The 15267-nt window shown below is 42.3% G+C and overlaps 1 protein-coding gene across 1 annotated transcript in view; it reads right to left on the bottom strand.

The window, feature by feature from the left end:
* NF1 (neurofibromin 1) overlaps nt 1-15267 on the bottom strand; it is an 89756-nt gene that overhangs the window by 44519 nt on the left and 29970 nt on the right. The window contains exons 15-31 of the mRNA XM_029964618.1: nt 15104-15183; nt 13684-13807; nt 12912-13055; nt 12257-12503; nt 11868-11941; nt 11697-11780; nt 10545-10985; nt 10030-10169; nt 9464-9586; nt 8946-9029; nt 8303-8419; nt 7524-7705; nt 7208-7419; nt 6454-6615; nt 5636-5739; nt 4648-4783; nt 1578-1640 (exon numbers count right to left, since the gene is read on the bottom strand). Coding sequence (XP_029820478.1) covers nt 1578-1640; nt 4648-4783; nt 5636-5739; nt 6454-6615; nt 7208-7419; nt 7524-7705; nt 8303-8419; nt 8946-9029; nt 9464-9586; nt 10030-10169; nt 10545-10985; nt 11697-11780; nt 11868-11941; nt 12257-12503; nt 12912-13055; nt 13684-13807; nt 15104-15183 — 2517 coding nt within the window. The remainder of the gene's footprint in view (nt 1-1577; nt 1641-4647; nt 4784-5635; nt 5740-6453; nt 6616-7207; nt 7420-7523; nt 7706-8302; nt 8420-8945; nt 9030-9463; nt 9587-10029; nt 10170-10544; nt 10986-11696; nt 11781-11867; nt 11942-12256; nt 12504-12911; nt 13056-13683; nt 13808-15103; nt 15184-15267) is intronic.

Below are 15267 nucleotides of genomic sequence, written 5' to 3'. Positions count from 1 at the left end.
CTGTACGTTCACCCCCAGGTGTGCACAGCCTTCCACCAAACACACACAACGCTCTTGGGATTAGTGGGTCTTTTATCTGTGTACTTATAATGGCACAATAGAGCACAAGAGCCTCTCCAGCTATGTGCTGTCTCCACTTGTGCTGTGAAGTTTCAGTAGTAATTTTAAATTTGTGAGGAGGAGATATTTGCAGAAAAACTCTTCAGAACTATCACAGAAAGACAATGAGCCAGAGCTGAGTAGCCAGTGCACTTCTCTGCCTACCCACACACTGTCCAAAACCACTGAGCAGGAATTTGCTAGAACTACATATCTAAAATATGGTTCTTTTCTATCAAGGGAAAACAATAATTCTGAATTTGTGGTAAGAAAAAAGAAATCTCTTTGCTTTTAGGAAATCAGCTACGCATTACTAAGAGGAGAGTTATTGTCCAGGTATCTTTCACTTGACTTTGAACAGTTAAAGACAAAGCTTCCTGACAAAAATAAAGTTCTCAGATATGCAACACGTGGTCCTATAAAGCATCAATATCTGTGTGTGTTTTAATGAGTAACAATGGTTAATCAAAACGAGTCAGATTCTACCTTTTCACAGAATAAAATTAGCAAGCTTGGTATTATAAGGTACAGCTTGAAAGAAATAAAAAAAACCCAAACAAATCCAATTTTAGTAAAATGCTTCAAAACATAACTAGTGCAATCTCAAATCATGCTGCTTAAACCAGACAAAGCCATTAGTACAAAATACACCAAGAATCACTTTGGTTCAATAGCAACTCCAGTCCGTTACCTTGGGATGCAATTACTGATATTTTCTTGTAAAATACTGGTTTGCCCATAGATTTTGCATTTTAAACACAATTACTATTCTGCTCAGTTACAGTAAAAATAAGAGAGTATTTATTAAAAGTCTAAATTCCCATTCTGGCTGGTTTATTCATACTGTATATTTTTAGGTTACTGCCAATGAAAAGGATAAATCTGAACTTTTAATGACACCAATCTAAAGCAACCCACAGATCTAAATTCTAACACAGCAAGTTACTTAAAATGGGAAATCCCCTTTTCTCAGAAAATAAATACTAGTGCTAAGTTCATTTTTTTTGCTTAGTCACAAAGCAAACAAAAGAAAATGTATCAGAAGCATGTCCCATGATGCTTTTTTCAGTGCCCCACAACTATTAATTGTTCTTTGCCCATGATGCAAGCTCAGGTTATCTGCCAGAGTGTTAAAGCAGCTCAACAGACTCAGATTTTTCTCAAAACCAAAGAAAACATTTTCCTTCCGCATTTTTTTTTAATTTGAAGATGGTGGCAAGGCTAGAAGAGTCAGAGTATTAAACACTAAGCAGTAAGGTTAAAAATGTCTTTTGTTTACTCAAATAGGCACACAGAGAATATTTTAAATATAACTTAATTCCAGTGTTAATTGAAATGAAAGCTATTTTGTGCCAGAATTAGTAGAATGATTTTACAGTGAGGTCAAATAGACTGAAGTGAAGATATTTTGAACAAACAGCAAAAGATTTCTGTTGTGCTTTGAAAGAAATGGCTAATAAAAAGGTCTCCAAACTTACTGATTTTTTGTTTTCCTTTTTTTCTTTTACGGTAGCTTTATTCAGTAGAGAGTGGCAAGTTGCCTACAGAACAGAGATGAGCACAAACAAGTCACAGCACCAACTACATACAGCAACAAAAAAACCAATGTTGACTTGTACACAAATTACACAGTAAAATGTAACAAACATAACCAACAGAAAATGAAATATATAAACTAAAGACTGATGATGGAGTTTTTATTTCACAGTTTTATTACATCTTATTTACAAAGCACTAAATACAAAACAAGCAAATGTTGAATTTCAATCATTTCTACTATTTCTGGCTAGATTAAAAGTCAAACCACATCAATGTGCTCGTCATATACAATATTGGGCCTTAAATGGTATATTCAGCTTTCAAATGTATTTCACCATCCCCAAATAATTTCAGTAGTAAAAATAGGAGTGTTATACCTTTGAAATACTTTAACATTAAATTTAGAGTTTTAAATCTTCCCAATGTTTCTCTGTGTGTCCTTCAATTTAGTTAGACCTGTAAACCACCCGGGTTATTCCCACTGGGAGAACTAACACTGCCATAAAACACTCTGTGGACAAAGGAAGAAAAAAAGCCAGCAGGTCTGTGTTAATATTTGAGATTTCCAAATCAAGAGATCTGACTTGACTGTGCTTATTTCTGCATTTCATTGAGATGCAAAGGGACCCACCGAGAACCATCAAATTCTGTGCTATTTCCACCAGGACTTGAGCAAAGCCAGAGCACCTCAGCCTCGTGCACTGCTCCCTGGGCAGAGGTACCTCCTGCAGCTCAACCCTACAGCCTTCCTGCCAGCTGGAACGGGGCAGAGCAGCCCTGGGGAGCCCTACAGCCACCCCTGCAGCTGGATCCACAGCCCTCAGCACTGCAGAGCAAACACACACTCACCTTCAAACCCTCTGTAAGGGTCACACTGGAACTGGGACAGAATTCCTACAACTTGACAATGTAACAGAGTAAAAAGCAAAAACCCCAAACCAAAGCAGGCAGTAAAAGCTACTGTGCTCACCAAGCTGAACTGGAAGTTGTGCAGGACCCATTAATATTTAACCAGTGGCACCTCTGCCAACCTTCTCTGTGCAATTCCCACGGAGTGGCTTCTGAAGCAGTTGGACACACTCTGCTCACCCAGCCACTGCCATACAGGACATTTCCATCCCTCTTTAGTGAGAAAAATCATGTATGTGGGGATTTTCTGAAATAGCCAGCACAAATTCCCTGCAGGAGTTACTTTGATCAGGCTTGTTCCTCACCACAGCCCACTCCTGAACACACATTACCTGGAAGGAGCCAGGTGACTCTGTCACAGGAGCCACTTATTGATGTTTCCAAAGGAAAACACTTACTGGGCTCTGTTCCCAAAACAGAAACACCAGCCAGCATAGAAACCAACATCCAACTAAAGATATGTTTCTGTGATGTTGCTACATTGATTAAAATTAGTTATTAATCATTTAAAGAACACACCTGCTGAGTACTCTTTGCACACACAGCTACTTTAAAACTCTAAGAACTAAAACACCCCACAAAATTCAGTCTCATTTACTTTCACACTAGTGCTTGGCACGGAACACATTCACTTTATTAAAAGTGAAGTTATCTATAAAAGTCACCTATTTGGTTTTTATGATAAAAATGGATTAATACTCCCAAATCAGATCTTGACTGTACTTTCTTTCAGATAAAGGCCAGACTCTTCAAAACTCCCGGGAATTTTACGTACAGAATGAATTACTACACTATTTGTGATGAACAAACACTTGTACAAGGATATAGGTGTTACCAGAAACAGCTAAAGTAGTAAACATTGAAGCTGAGTATCAGTGTATATCACTTGTATATTTGCCAGTAAATCATCTCTTTTGGGAACAAATTACCCTTATTACCAAATGCAGTAAAGGCAAGAATAAAGCCAACAGACTTGGAAAGGCTTCCATAGAAAAATCCCTGGGAATGCCCACTGGTAAGCACATTTTAGAAATACCATTTCAAGCAGGGATCACAAATGGTCTGCACAGAGATAATTTCTAATATTGTACCACTGAAATGGCAATAATCTTGATACCTCCTGGAAACAGCATATAAACCTAATTCTGGGATCAGCTGTGGGGAAATGTAACATCCAATAACAGGAGAAACAACCAAGGCTGTTGTGGGACTTTTTCAGCAACACTCAAATATTCTCCCACTGATATCTGAGACTGTGGCCATGAAGGAAACCAACCTGCCCATTTCATTTCCTGATTTCAGCAACCAAACACAGCAAAAAAAAAAAAACAAAACCACCCCCCACCAACCCAAACACAGCCACTGTCAGGAGGAGAAAGCAATGGCTTTAGAAGCCACTCAGCTGTCAGAGCAACACAAGGCACAGCGTTTGCAGGCCTGGTTCACTGCAGGAGCTCACAGAACAGCCCAGACCACAGCAGTCACAACAGAAACTCACTGCTCCTCTCTCCCAAGCTCTGGGAATCGCAGCAGTTGCCATGATTAACCCAGAATTAGTTCACATAGGTCATAAAATCTATTTTCTTTGCTTTAGACCTGAGATACACTCTATGGCCCAAGGGCCAAAAATAGTTCTTCCAGAGCACTTCACTGAGACCACAGCTCCAATATTCCACCAGGCACAGCATTCCACAGTCCTCCAACAGGACTGGAAACTCTTGCTGATGAGCACTGCGGGGATCCCTACTGGGATTTTTAGCAGCAGCTAAATCCATCAGAACCACACAAAGAGCAAGAGGGACCCAGCAGGACCCTGGGCTCAGCCTGCTGAGCTGCTGCAGGGACACAGGGCAGAGCAGAGGACTGGGGATGGAGCTCAGGGAATGGGGGTACCTAAAAAACCAACATCGAGTCACCTCCTCATTGCCAACCCAAATCTTCAAACATCATTCAGCCCCTGCATTTAGATTTGTGGTTTTGATCAAGTGTCTGAGAAGAGTCTTTAAGAGATGCCCACTGTGTACTGCCCCAAGCTCCAAAGTGCTGGAATTTTACAAACCAACCCCAAAGCTCAGGGGCAGGCAACCACTGCAGGCATACCTGGTATAAACAATGGCACACACTGCGCAGCTGGGGTGGGAACTCCGAGGAAGAATTAATGATTGCCTGAAAAAACTTGTCTGTCATTTGCAAGAGGCTCCGCTGGTTCTCCTCCAGGCTCTCTGTGGGCTCCAGCCTGCAACACACCCACACATGTATGACCAGCAGTGGCACACAGGACACAAACTGCACTCACGTGCTCGGCAGAATCTCATTGCCTCAGTTTTCTTATGGAAATACTTAGGAACTTTTACACAAAGGTTTCCATTGCTATTTCAAACCACATAAGATGCAAATAAAAGGTCACATAAAACCCAGCAATGAACAGGCTGTAGGTGGGATCCTCTCAGACCATTCCATACAAAGGCATGCACACACAATTCCAACTGATAAATGCATTATCAGTTTCATGATGGTTTATCTGAAACGAACACCTGAGGTAGACACAGGTATTTCAGGGTTAAGCTATAAATAAGGAGGCCTATCCTTTGGGTAAGCTACTTAAGAGATGAATACTTATAATCTTTGTAAGAGTTAGAGATAATTCAAAGCAGTAGAGCAACAGCTACTAAATCCAGGTCTTGAAGTGATAAGAGAAATTAAAGCAAAAACTACACATGCCATGCACACATTATCTTGCTTCTGCAGTCACTGACCTATAGGTGCTTTCTGGTTCTGCTGGAAACACCCTTATTAGTGGCCTACATAAAAGCATGAAATAGCAAGTAGGAGAAGAGGTCCTGCAAGGGCTCTCTCTCTTCCTTGCTTTCTCAGGGCTCAGAGGACATGCAGCAAACCCTCTGTACAACCCTCTCTGGGCATGAGGGCAGCAGAGACAAGTAAGGTGTCTGGAAAAGTGAGGAGTGGAACAGTATGAAAGTATGAGAAACATATTTGCAACAAGGAAAAAGGAGCCCTGTTATATTTACAATGCCAGGGAATCATGTTTACAGATAAATACATTTGCTCCTCCCCTTGAATCTCAAACCTTGTTGGATCCACCTCAAAGCTAACATGCTGCCACTCAGGAGATGTGATCACAGTCCTCAATAAAGGTTCCAAAAGCTTCTGCAAGTACGTAGCACCATATACCTGCGTCCAAGAAAAACAAGAACAGGAGGCCAGATTAACACAGCAATCCACAGGAACACTGCAAAGTTCTGTAAGTGTTACAAGAGCCTGAAAACACTTGATTTGTTTTGGCATAAGCCAGATTCCTGTAAAACTGGAGTTTGCATATTATAGTCTCACCCTTGGAACACAACTGAGATCAATATCTACAAGGATTTTAATTCATTTCCACTGTGGAGAAAACTACAGGTCACTAACAACCACAGTACCCAGCAGGGATTCTTTCCCAGAGCAGTGATTCCACACTTTATCTGTTTGTACACAGCTTTTTAAATGGAAAGGGGAGCACAAACAACACCTCAGACTTTGTCTCCCATCTTTAAACCACCAGGAACAGTCTTGCAGCTGTACTGGCCCAGAATCACTCCTATTACTGAACTAGTCAGAAAGGAAAAGGGGCAGTTTCAGGAGGATGTCTCTTTTGAAGTTGTGCCTGTGCATATCTTATCTACAAGATTCAGTTCTTCAACCATTAAAACATAAAAAGAAAACCCCCTAAACTCACAGATGTGAGAGCTGAAATTACCAGGAGCCCAAAGGCACCTCTGTACTGTTCCCACCTGATCCCATTACCCACATGCTTAACCCCACAGCCTGGCAGCTTTGTGTTTTCAGATTGCTAAACTCTTCCTGTTATCAAAGTGATCTGCAGGAGACAAAAATGAGATAATGTACCTTAAAACAGAAAGTCATTATTTTACTGGCCAAGCTGTTTCCTCGGAAGAGTGTCTGCATGGAATCTGCCAGTTCAACCTCCTTTGAGAACATATTCCAGAGGAGCTGGTAGAGCAAGTGCCGGGAATCAAAGAGTGTGACCAGGACACGAGCCAGCTCGTCCTTAGAAGAAGGAAATGTTAATTTGACTCACAGTGAACCAAGGCAAGTATAAAAAAAAAAAGTACTGTGAAAAAACCACCAAGCAGTTTGCACTACTGCTTTATGTTTGCTATGGGGTCTGGCAGGTAAATATCAAACTACACATGCACAATGTTTCTGTAAATGCTCCCCATGCTACTACTTGTCTAAAAATCTGCCTCATGACATCCAGTCATACAATTCATATTATTCAGACAAATAAGCAGTTACTCTGCTGTATAACAAAGCCCAATTCAATCTTGCTAAAATCTAGAAGAGCAAATAGAATCATGTGTCTGCATTACAGCACACACCATTTATTATAACAACTGTATAAAAAAATAACTCCTAGACATTTAACTAGAAATTTACTACAAAAATGCAGTTTATCACCAAGATCTGAATTTAGATTCAGTCCAATTTTTATGAACATCCTAAGAAGGGTTAGCTATCATCAGTGGCAGCTCTATTCTCTGTAACAGACTGTTGTCATACCCTTAATGTTTGATTAGTTTTTATTTCAAGTCTTACTATTTTAAAAAATGTAGGAAATAAAATGTGTGAATCAACTTACCCACTGAGAACAAGGCACCACATTGGCTAAAGCCATAGCAATAGGAAGCTCCCCCTGATCACCCATCATTGTAACCAACTCCACCAATCTCTCAAACCGATCCGCTAGCACTGTTTCTGCTAACGTATCAAATTCTGTCCCCTGCTGCAGAATTTTGGTGAGGACTTCCATAAACGTGGCTCTTGTTTGGAGGTCTTTATGATAGCCCAAGCCTGATTAAAAGAACCCAGAACTACTAAGGAAGATGTAAAAGGAAATCAAATACCAATGTGTCAATGAGGCACTGGGGTGTGCCCGGCCAGCCCCGCCGCCTCACCTATGGAGTGCATGAGGCCGCTGTCGACGTTGGCGTTGAGCAGGTTGGACATGGCCAGCACGGTGCAGTGCCGCAGCGAGGCCAGCCTGCGCGACATGCCGCGCTTGCGCCCGCCCGCCTGCGCGCCCTCGTCCTCCACCTCGCTGCAGTCGTTCAGCAGGTTCATGAACAGCGTGAAGTACCTGGGGAGAGAGCCCCGGGTGGCAAAGCCTGGCCTGCAGACCCACGGCCCACGAGGGGCTGCACCCCACAGTGAACCTCCCCATCCCCCCCACTGCCCACGAGGGGCTGCACCCCACAGTGAACCTCCCCATCCCCCCCACTGCCCACGAGGGGCTGCACCCCACAGTGAACCTCCCCATCCCCACCTCGTCACAGCCCAGGCTCCAGACGTGCTGCAACAACCCCCACCACCGAACTGGGGGGCACATCTCCTCCAACAGGGCATTCCACAGCTGTGCCCTTCCCAAGAGATGCCCTGAGAGTGATGAGGTGGCACAGATACAAATACAGTACCAAAGCAGGCTAACCCCTGCCACAAATGAAGCACACTTCTGCATTAAGCAGAAACAAAGCCAAATTTTCTAATCATTTTCTAAATGAAAATGTTTCCATAAACCCAGAAGGCAGAGATTTGTGAAATGGGACATAGAAGAGGTAATTCCTGATGGAATAACACAATATTTCCACTGAAGAAAAACACAGTTCGTAACAGAAGTCATACAGTGCTTCGATTTAGAGTCATTGTATCAAAAAGTAGTTAAAAAATCACTACTTACTTAAGAAATAATTGAGATTTTGCTTCCATCAACTCAACACCATCTCCTTCCTCAGGCTGGAGTGGAAGCCCAGCAAGAAGAGAAACCACTGCCTCCATACTCGCCTGGTCCAAATCTCTGAAAAATAAAATTTAATAAAATAAAACAAAAAATCCTTTTTTGTTATAGATCTAACTGCAGGTGAAAAAGACACTTTTTAATTAAAAAAAAAAAAAGATATCTTAGTAAAGTTCTGTCCATCATGAAAACATCTCTTACATTTTGTGGTACAGGTTCAAGCACTGTATCTCCTAAGGACAACAACTGCAATCCAGTTTGTCACTAAAAAACCATTCAAGTACAAATTCAACACTGTAATATTTGATGATTTTACTCTTCAGAATGCACCACAAAGATAAAGCTCTAGAGAACAAAATGGTAATTCCTAATGCTAAATCAGAAAAAGTATTAAAAGGAGCCATGTCAGTTAAGACTAAACATTTAATATAATTCTGCTCACCAGAACTTCAGTTACAATTTTTTCTTTTCCTTAACATTACTTCTGCTAAAGGCAGCTCAAGGAGCCAGATCATGCATGGATACCAAATGCCACCTGGAATACTGACAGCAACTTCCCAAACGGGTGAAGAGTGTTCTTTCTTACCTTGTCAAGCATTTCACATCCTCATCTGTTGCTTGATTAGATGTTCCCATAACCCAGTCTGTCAAATATTCCACCATTTTGTTCCTGTTACATATAAATATGTTTCTTTAGCTTTATTGGGGTTTTTTATTGTGGTTTTCTTTAGTTTTGGGGTGGTTGTTTTTAAACACACTTACTACTGCTGGCATCATTCTTAATTATTACAAACTCAGTGTAAGAACTATTTGAAGCACCACACACTGAAGATGAACTGAACTAGTTTTGTCAGACCAAGCAATACCCCGATCTGTGTGACCAGCTGAATTGTTACATGTGTCTAGTATCACCACAATCAAACCAAAATTTTAATGCAGCACCAGGCTCTGAATAATTCTGAAGACAAAGATGACAGAACTATCCCTATACCAGGAATACTGGTGTGACAGAGGTTTTTTGTTTTGTTTTTTAACCATATAACCAAACAAAATTACACTTGCCCACAGTTCATCACCCCAGGTGTTACATAATGTCATCCTTACCTAAATTTCATTTCTTGACAAAATGAAAGGTCATCTCTCCTTTCCATCATTACTTCTACCAACTGACAGAGCTTCGTTTTTATTTGAATGGCATGCACCAAATTTCCAAGCACACGCACATACCTGAAGAAAAAAGCAAAAATACTAATTAAACACTTAATGCTACTTCATATTTCAACCCTGCTCCTGCATCAGCTGAAGACCAGTAGCAAATTTCTTCTGGTCAAAGGAGTTTTCTGTCAGTATAAAACTGAACCCAAATCTGCCCTTCAGCTGGTTTTTAACCATTAACATCAACGTACAAGAAAGAAAGCAGGAAAGCTGACAGGAATAGGGCCAAGCTATGGAATGGTCAGCTCTTTAAAGAATAAAAGTCACTCTCCACCGATGCACTTGATGCTACACAAATGATCTCCATGATTACTGAAGTTGTCAGAACCACAAGGAGGATCAGAAAAATCAGCTGCTGCTTCTCCATGGATGTAAGAAAAGATACAAACTAGAAGGCTCTAACTCACTTCTTAAACATAATTACTGTGTATAGGAAGGTCAAGAGGATTCCTTACCTAACCAGATTTAGCATCATTGTCTCAATACTCGCTTGTCCAAGATGTTCTGAGCTCCCTTCTGTGTGATTGTCGAGCAAATTCTTCATTATAGCAATGGTCTGCTCTACAAATTGTGTGTTGGTGTCAGTTAGCAAAACCTACAGGAAAAAAATTCCTAGTCTTAACTCTTTATGCACAAAACCAAAAAGAGGGATAATACACTGGAGCATTTCAAAAATCTCCTGGACAATTCCAATACATTCCAGATTCAATATATCAGTACTGCAGCCACAAGGATTCTGCAAACATTCTCACAGAATCTGTACCCAAGAGTTCACTAAGAAGTCAAGGATGTTTTCAATTATTTGATGTTAAATACAGCCTGGACTCACACACACAATGCTCACTAACATGTTCTGTGATGATCACACTGCTTACAGGGGGGGTTTGCACAGAACACAGACAGGGACCCATCTAATCACCGGGTGAAGGACACAACTGACAGAAATGTGAATAATATATCACCACTGTACCTGTCCTTGAGAGTCAAAGAACTTGCTGATGGTATTCTTCAGCTTGTTGAAGAGCATTGGGTAGAGTGCTGGGCTCAGCTCCAAGCCCACCAGATCCTTGATGTTGGTGCGGATCTGCAGCCCCACCTTCTCATGGTTGCAGACCATGAGGGTCAGGAGCCGGTCGATGAACTTGCTGACGGGCGTCTCGACGCTGCCCTCGGTGGACACCATGGAGATCATGGAGCCCTTGCGCTCGCTGATGGGGCCCATGGGGGGGCTGTAGGTGGCCAGCCCGGTGCTGCTGCGGTGCTGCAGGCACACCCCCCCCAGGGCACACAGGAACCCTGTCATGTTGATCCACTCCTGCAGCGAGTCCGTGTCCGACAGGTCGATGGAGCCGCCCCCGCTGACGTGGGACATGCGCCTCTTCACAATCGTCTTGTGCAGACTCTCCGTGACCTGCAACACAGGGGTTGGTGCTCAAACCTCCCCGTTAAACACACGGGGAGAGATCAGGAGTGCTCTGGAACACAGCCTGCCACTCACAGTTCCAAAAATTCACCTCTGACAGTGTCCATCTGTCACAGTGTTCACCCTTCTGTGACAGCAGGAACAGAAATCTGTACAGAGGCTGCTTCCAGGGAGGTTGAGAAGCAAGGCTAGAGAGGACTGAAGGGGGTTGCCAGTCAATCCCTTGCTCTGCCACCAGGATAAAGCACATTTAAATCATGGCAGCCATTTGGCTTGTTTAAAAACTTCCAGTGAAAGGGATTTCAGAGTTTCTCTAGCACTATTCCACAGTTTTCCCTACTCTTTGTTTCGATTTATTTTTAATTTTTAAGCTCAGCTTCATTCTCCTCCTCAGCAATTTAAGTCAAATTACTTCTTGGTCTCTGGTAAGGTTTGGAGACTTGGCAGGGAGCCAGCTTCAAACCATATCATCTTATCTGGTGCCCTGACTCCCGGGGGGGCCATCTCAAACCATGACAGTCTCTTAGCAAACAAAGCAGACAACTGATTACCATTCATTTTCTGGAATACTTTCATGGAGTTTCTGTCTGCCTACAAAACTGATTTTCTAGATTAAAATTCAGATTCCTTAAAATATATAAGCTTAAAGAGTTATTTTGAATTTCTACAGGTTGAAACTATGGAAGAGTTCATAGTCACCTGCCCATCTTCCATTTTGGTCTTTGGATAGTTGAGGATTAGTTTTGTAGCTTGTTCCCATTTTGCATGTGTATCCTCCCAGGCCTGAAAGAAGACATATCAAGATTTAATTTCAAAACCACTTGTGGCAATATGCATGCAAGGAGTGTATGAACTGAGAAGGAAGTTCACCTCTGTGTTGCCTGCAGTTGGGTGCTCGATGCGCCTCAGTAACGCCATCACTCTCTTCTGAAGAGCTGCTCTCCCTACAAAGGGCACAGAACAGTTTTTTGAAAACCCACCTACATCAAATCTGTGATCTTTGAAAGCAATTACTGAACTAAGAGGAACACATCCCCTTAAAGTGTTTAGAAAAGGCAGCCTCCTGTTACACTGTAAAATCCTCATGAACTCAGTCACCCAAATTCTTTACACTTTCTAGCAATTCTAGAAATTGAGATATTTCAGGAAAAGCCAGAGCAGAATCAAATCAAGAATCTCAACCTGTTTGAAGAACTCAAACACAAAGAACAGTCTTATCATCCAGGTAGAAAGGTGTTTAACTGACTCCTGACCCTCACCTGTTGACATCATGTTGCTGACAGATGCAAACTCCATGAAAGTGTTGTAGTTGGGCAGGAAATTGTGCACCGAGACTTCATCCACCCCACACCTGATGTCGGCCTCCTCGCAGAGGTGCCGGAAGCAGGACATGGCCACCAGCACTGCCTCGATGTCTGGGCTCCACAGGAACATGTATAAGGCCACTTCCAGTTTGGTTTGGGCTTGGCGACAGATGGGTGTTCCGCTGCATCCCGCCGCGCTTTCCTTGGGAAACACACAATGCCCCGTTTGGGAATACTGCTGATTAACAAGGCAGTTTTATCAAGATTCAGCCTCAGCCACACCGTGTTTAAACTGCCTTTATGCCAGTAAGAATAAGCAATCCTACACAGGCTCAGAGCTCTCTATGCTGCCACGAGGGATGCCGTGTGCTTCCTAAGGAGGACACACTCATCAACATCTTAACTGAAGAAGGTGTGACTTTGTAAAGTCTGAAACATCATTATTAACCAGCATATTAAATACATACATTATTTAGGATACAGATGTCTTCTCCTCCTTAGAAATACTTAATTCTATTTTTTAAAATTACTCCCAAAGTAATTTAATTTCTATGTGCACATAGGGTTTTTTCCCAAGTGCTAAAATTAACTATTATCGTGTATTACTTACCATGGAAGAATTCCCTTTCCCCTTCCTGAGGGTAGCTCCTGGTGCACAGCGCATCATTTCTTCATGGTCAAGAGAAATTTGGCTAGTTCCACTTCCAGAGACATCATAAAGGAAGAGGAAGTGGCAGGAACTCCTATCTGACTGCTATGAAAAGAGGGAAGAAAAACAATATATCAACATAGTTTTTAAAACGTGCAAAAAGGATAGATTTGAGGAAGGTAAAAGGATCCTCAACATTTACACGGTACTTTTTCCACTGCTGCTCTCAGGGCTTTATAAAGTTACCCACATTAATGGTATCTTAGAATGGCATTTCCCTTAAGAAATACACTATTTGATATTTTAAGATTATCAGAAAGAAGCAAATCAGAATTCTGAGACTCAGAGGAACCTGAGATCAAAAAGGAAACTTTTATTTTATCCATGTAGGTCTACATTTTACCACAACTACTTTCTCTTTTTCTCACTTTGGGGTCTGGTTCCCTTTGTATTAGGGCATAAGGCATAGGTTTCTGTGAAACACATTTTCCAGGCAAGTAAAACAACCTATATAGCTAAAGTAAAAAAGAAAATAAAAATCCCAAACCTAACTGTGGTTAACTTTTCTAACTGAGGTGCCTCACAAAGCAGAGAGGAAATCAGAGAACAGAAAGTGTAGGTGTAGCTATTAAATTTCTTCCAATCATAAGAATAGTGTGGTAAATAAAGGAAGTGACAAAGCAGAGAACAACGTGTGTTGATGATCCTAACAGAGATGGCAACACTCACTTACTTTGTTTTTTAGAAGAAATTTATTCCTACAGATGAGAATCTCTCGCAGCCACTTGAGGATTTCCGTGCTGCTCAGCATCTGATGGCTCGTGAGCTTCTTGCAGATATAAAAAAGCATTTGTGAACTGCAGCAAAACGAAGTTCAGCGTTAGCCTCAGCTGTGGGACCGCCGGGGTGAAGGTGCTGCACTGCACTTCCCATGGGAACAGGCCCTGTGCATGAACACCCTGTGCAGGGCTAACACTGGCCCTTGGAATGTCCCACAGAGAGCAGAGTGTGCACTGGGAACACCCAGCTCCCCTGGGGCCCTGCCCACCCCCAGCAGCCTGCTCAGCTCCTGAGGCCCTGCAGCCATGGGGTCCTGTCCCAGGTGGGGTCCTGTCCCAGATGGGGTCCTGTCCCAGCCCACGCTCGGGGCCGTGGGCTCGGGGTGTCCAGCTCTCCCCAGACAGATACAGCACAGACAGGGCAGGACAAGGTTACCTACACTGCTCTGACAACGCCTCAACTCTGCTCTGGAAGGAACACATCTAGGGATGTTCCTTCTTCATATCCATTCAGGCCTCACACTCTCTGTTAAAACTGCCAAAGGGTCCAAATTAGTGTCAGCTGGGATGGGTTTTCCCCCAGCCCGAACAGAGCACAAACCCGTTGCTGTTCCTACAAACTACAGCCCTGGGTGTCAGTTCCTGCCTGTCCAGGGGGGTCAGCCCAGGCTTCCTCCTACACTGCTGTTCCCTCCTTCTCCACCAAACATCAGCACCAATTCACAGTAAAGCACCAAATACTATTGGGTTTATTACTTAGCTCATGCAATTCTTACAATTCCGAGTTTACAGATTCCTATTTTTTGGTTTAGCATTTTGTGTAATTTTGACTTTTTTGGAACTTCATTTCCCTTAATATTCTCCAAGAAATCAACCACAACAGCTGCTGTGAACTTATAAAGGCAAGATGATTTTAATTAATTAAATTTTCTCATAAATATACAAGAAAGACCAATGGAGACTGCAGGTCAGGCCAAGCTATCACCTTCTTTAGGGGAGGGCTTCAGAGTCAGGATTAGCAAACCCACACTTCTGGAATTGCTCAGCATTAACCTCCCCTTAGTCCCAAAAGGATGAAACAGAATTTAAAAAGTAGCGATCATTTGAATGAGGGGGGAAATCTCCAACTTTTCAAACTAATAATCATTTCTACACCTCAACATCTGCTGAAGAGTGTCATTAAGGGAGCCAGCAAAATGTTTGTTATATTTTTATTAAATTTGTATAGTGTAAGGAAGATACAACTTCTCCATGACAATTCTGACTGCAGATTCCTGCTGTTGTTGCAAAGCTTTCCCGAAATACTCACAGCTATTTAAAAGAAGACAAATCATAACAGCTATTTCTCTCATTTACAGAAGTTAATTTACATACCTGATTTCCCAGAATGTTTCTATAGGAGCATCAGGATTCCACAAGTCAATGCTGTCCAGCTGGTGCAGAACCAGCAAGGCCTAAAGTCAAACCAAAGAGTCTTGCTTAAAGACAGCAATTCACAGGGTGCACGAGCACAGGCAGAGAAATAGCTGCAGGCACAC

The sequence above is a fragment of the Manacus vitellinus genome, unplaced genomic scaffold (assembly GCF_001715985.3).
Source record: "Manacus vitellinus isolate BGI_N305 unplaced genomic scaffold, ASM171598v3 scaffold_76_pilon, whole genome shotgun sequence".
NCBI lineage: Eukaryota > Metazoa > Chordata > Aves > Passeriformes > Pipridae > Manacus > Manacus vitellinus.
This window is presented reverse-complemented; position numbering and strand designations above follow the sequence as displayed.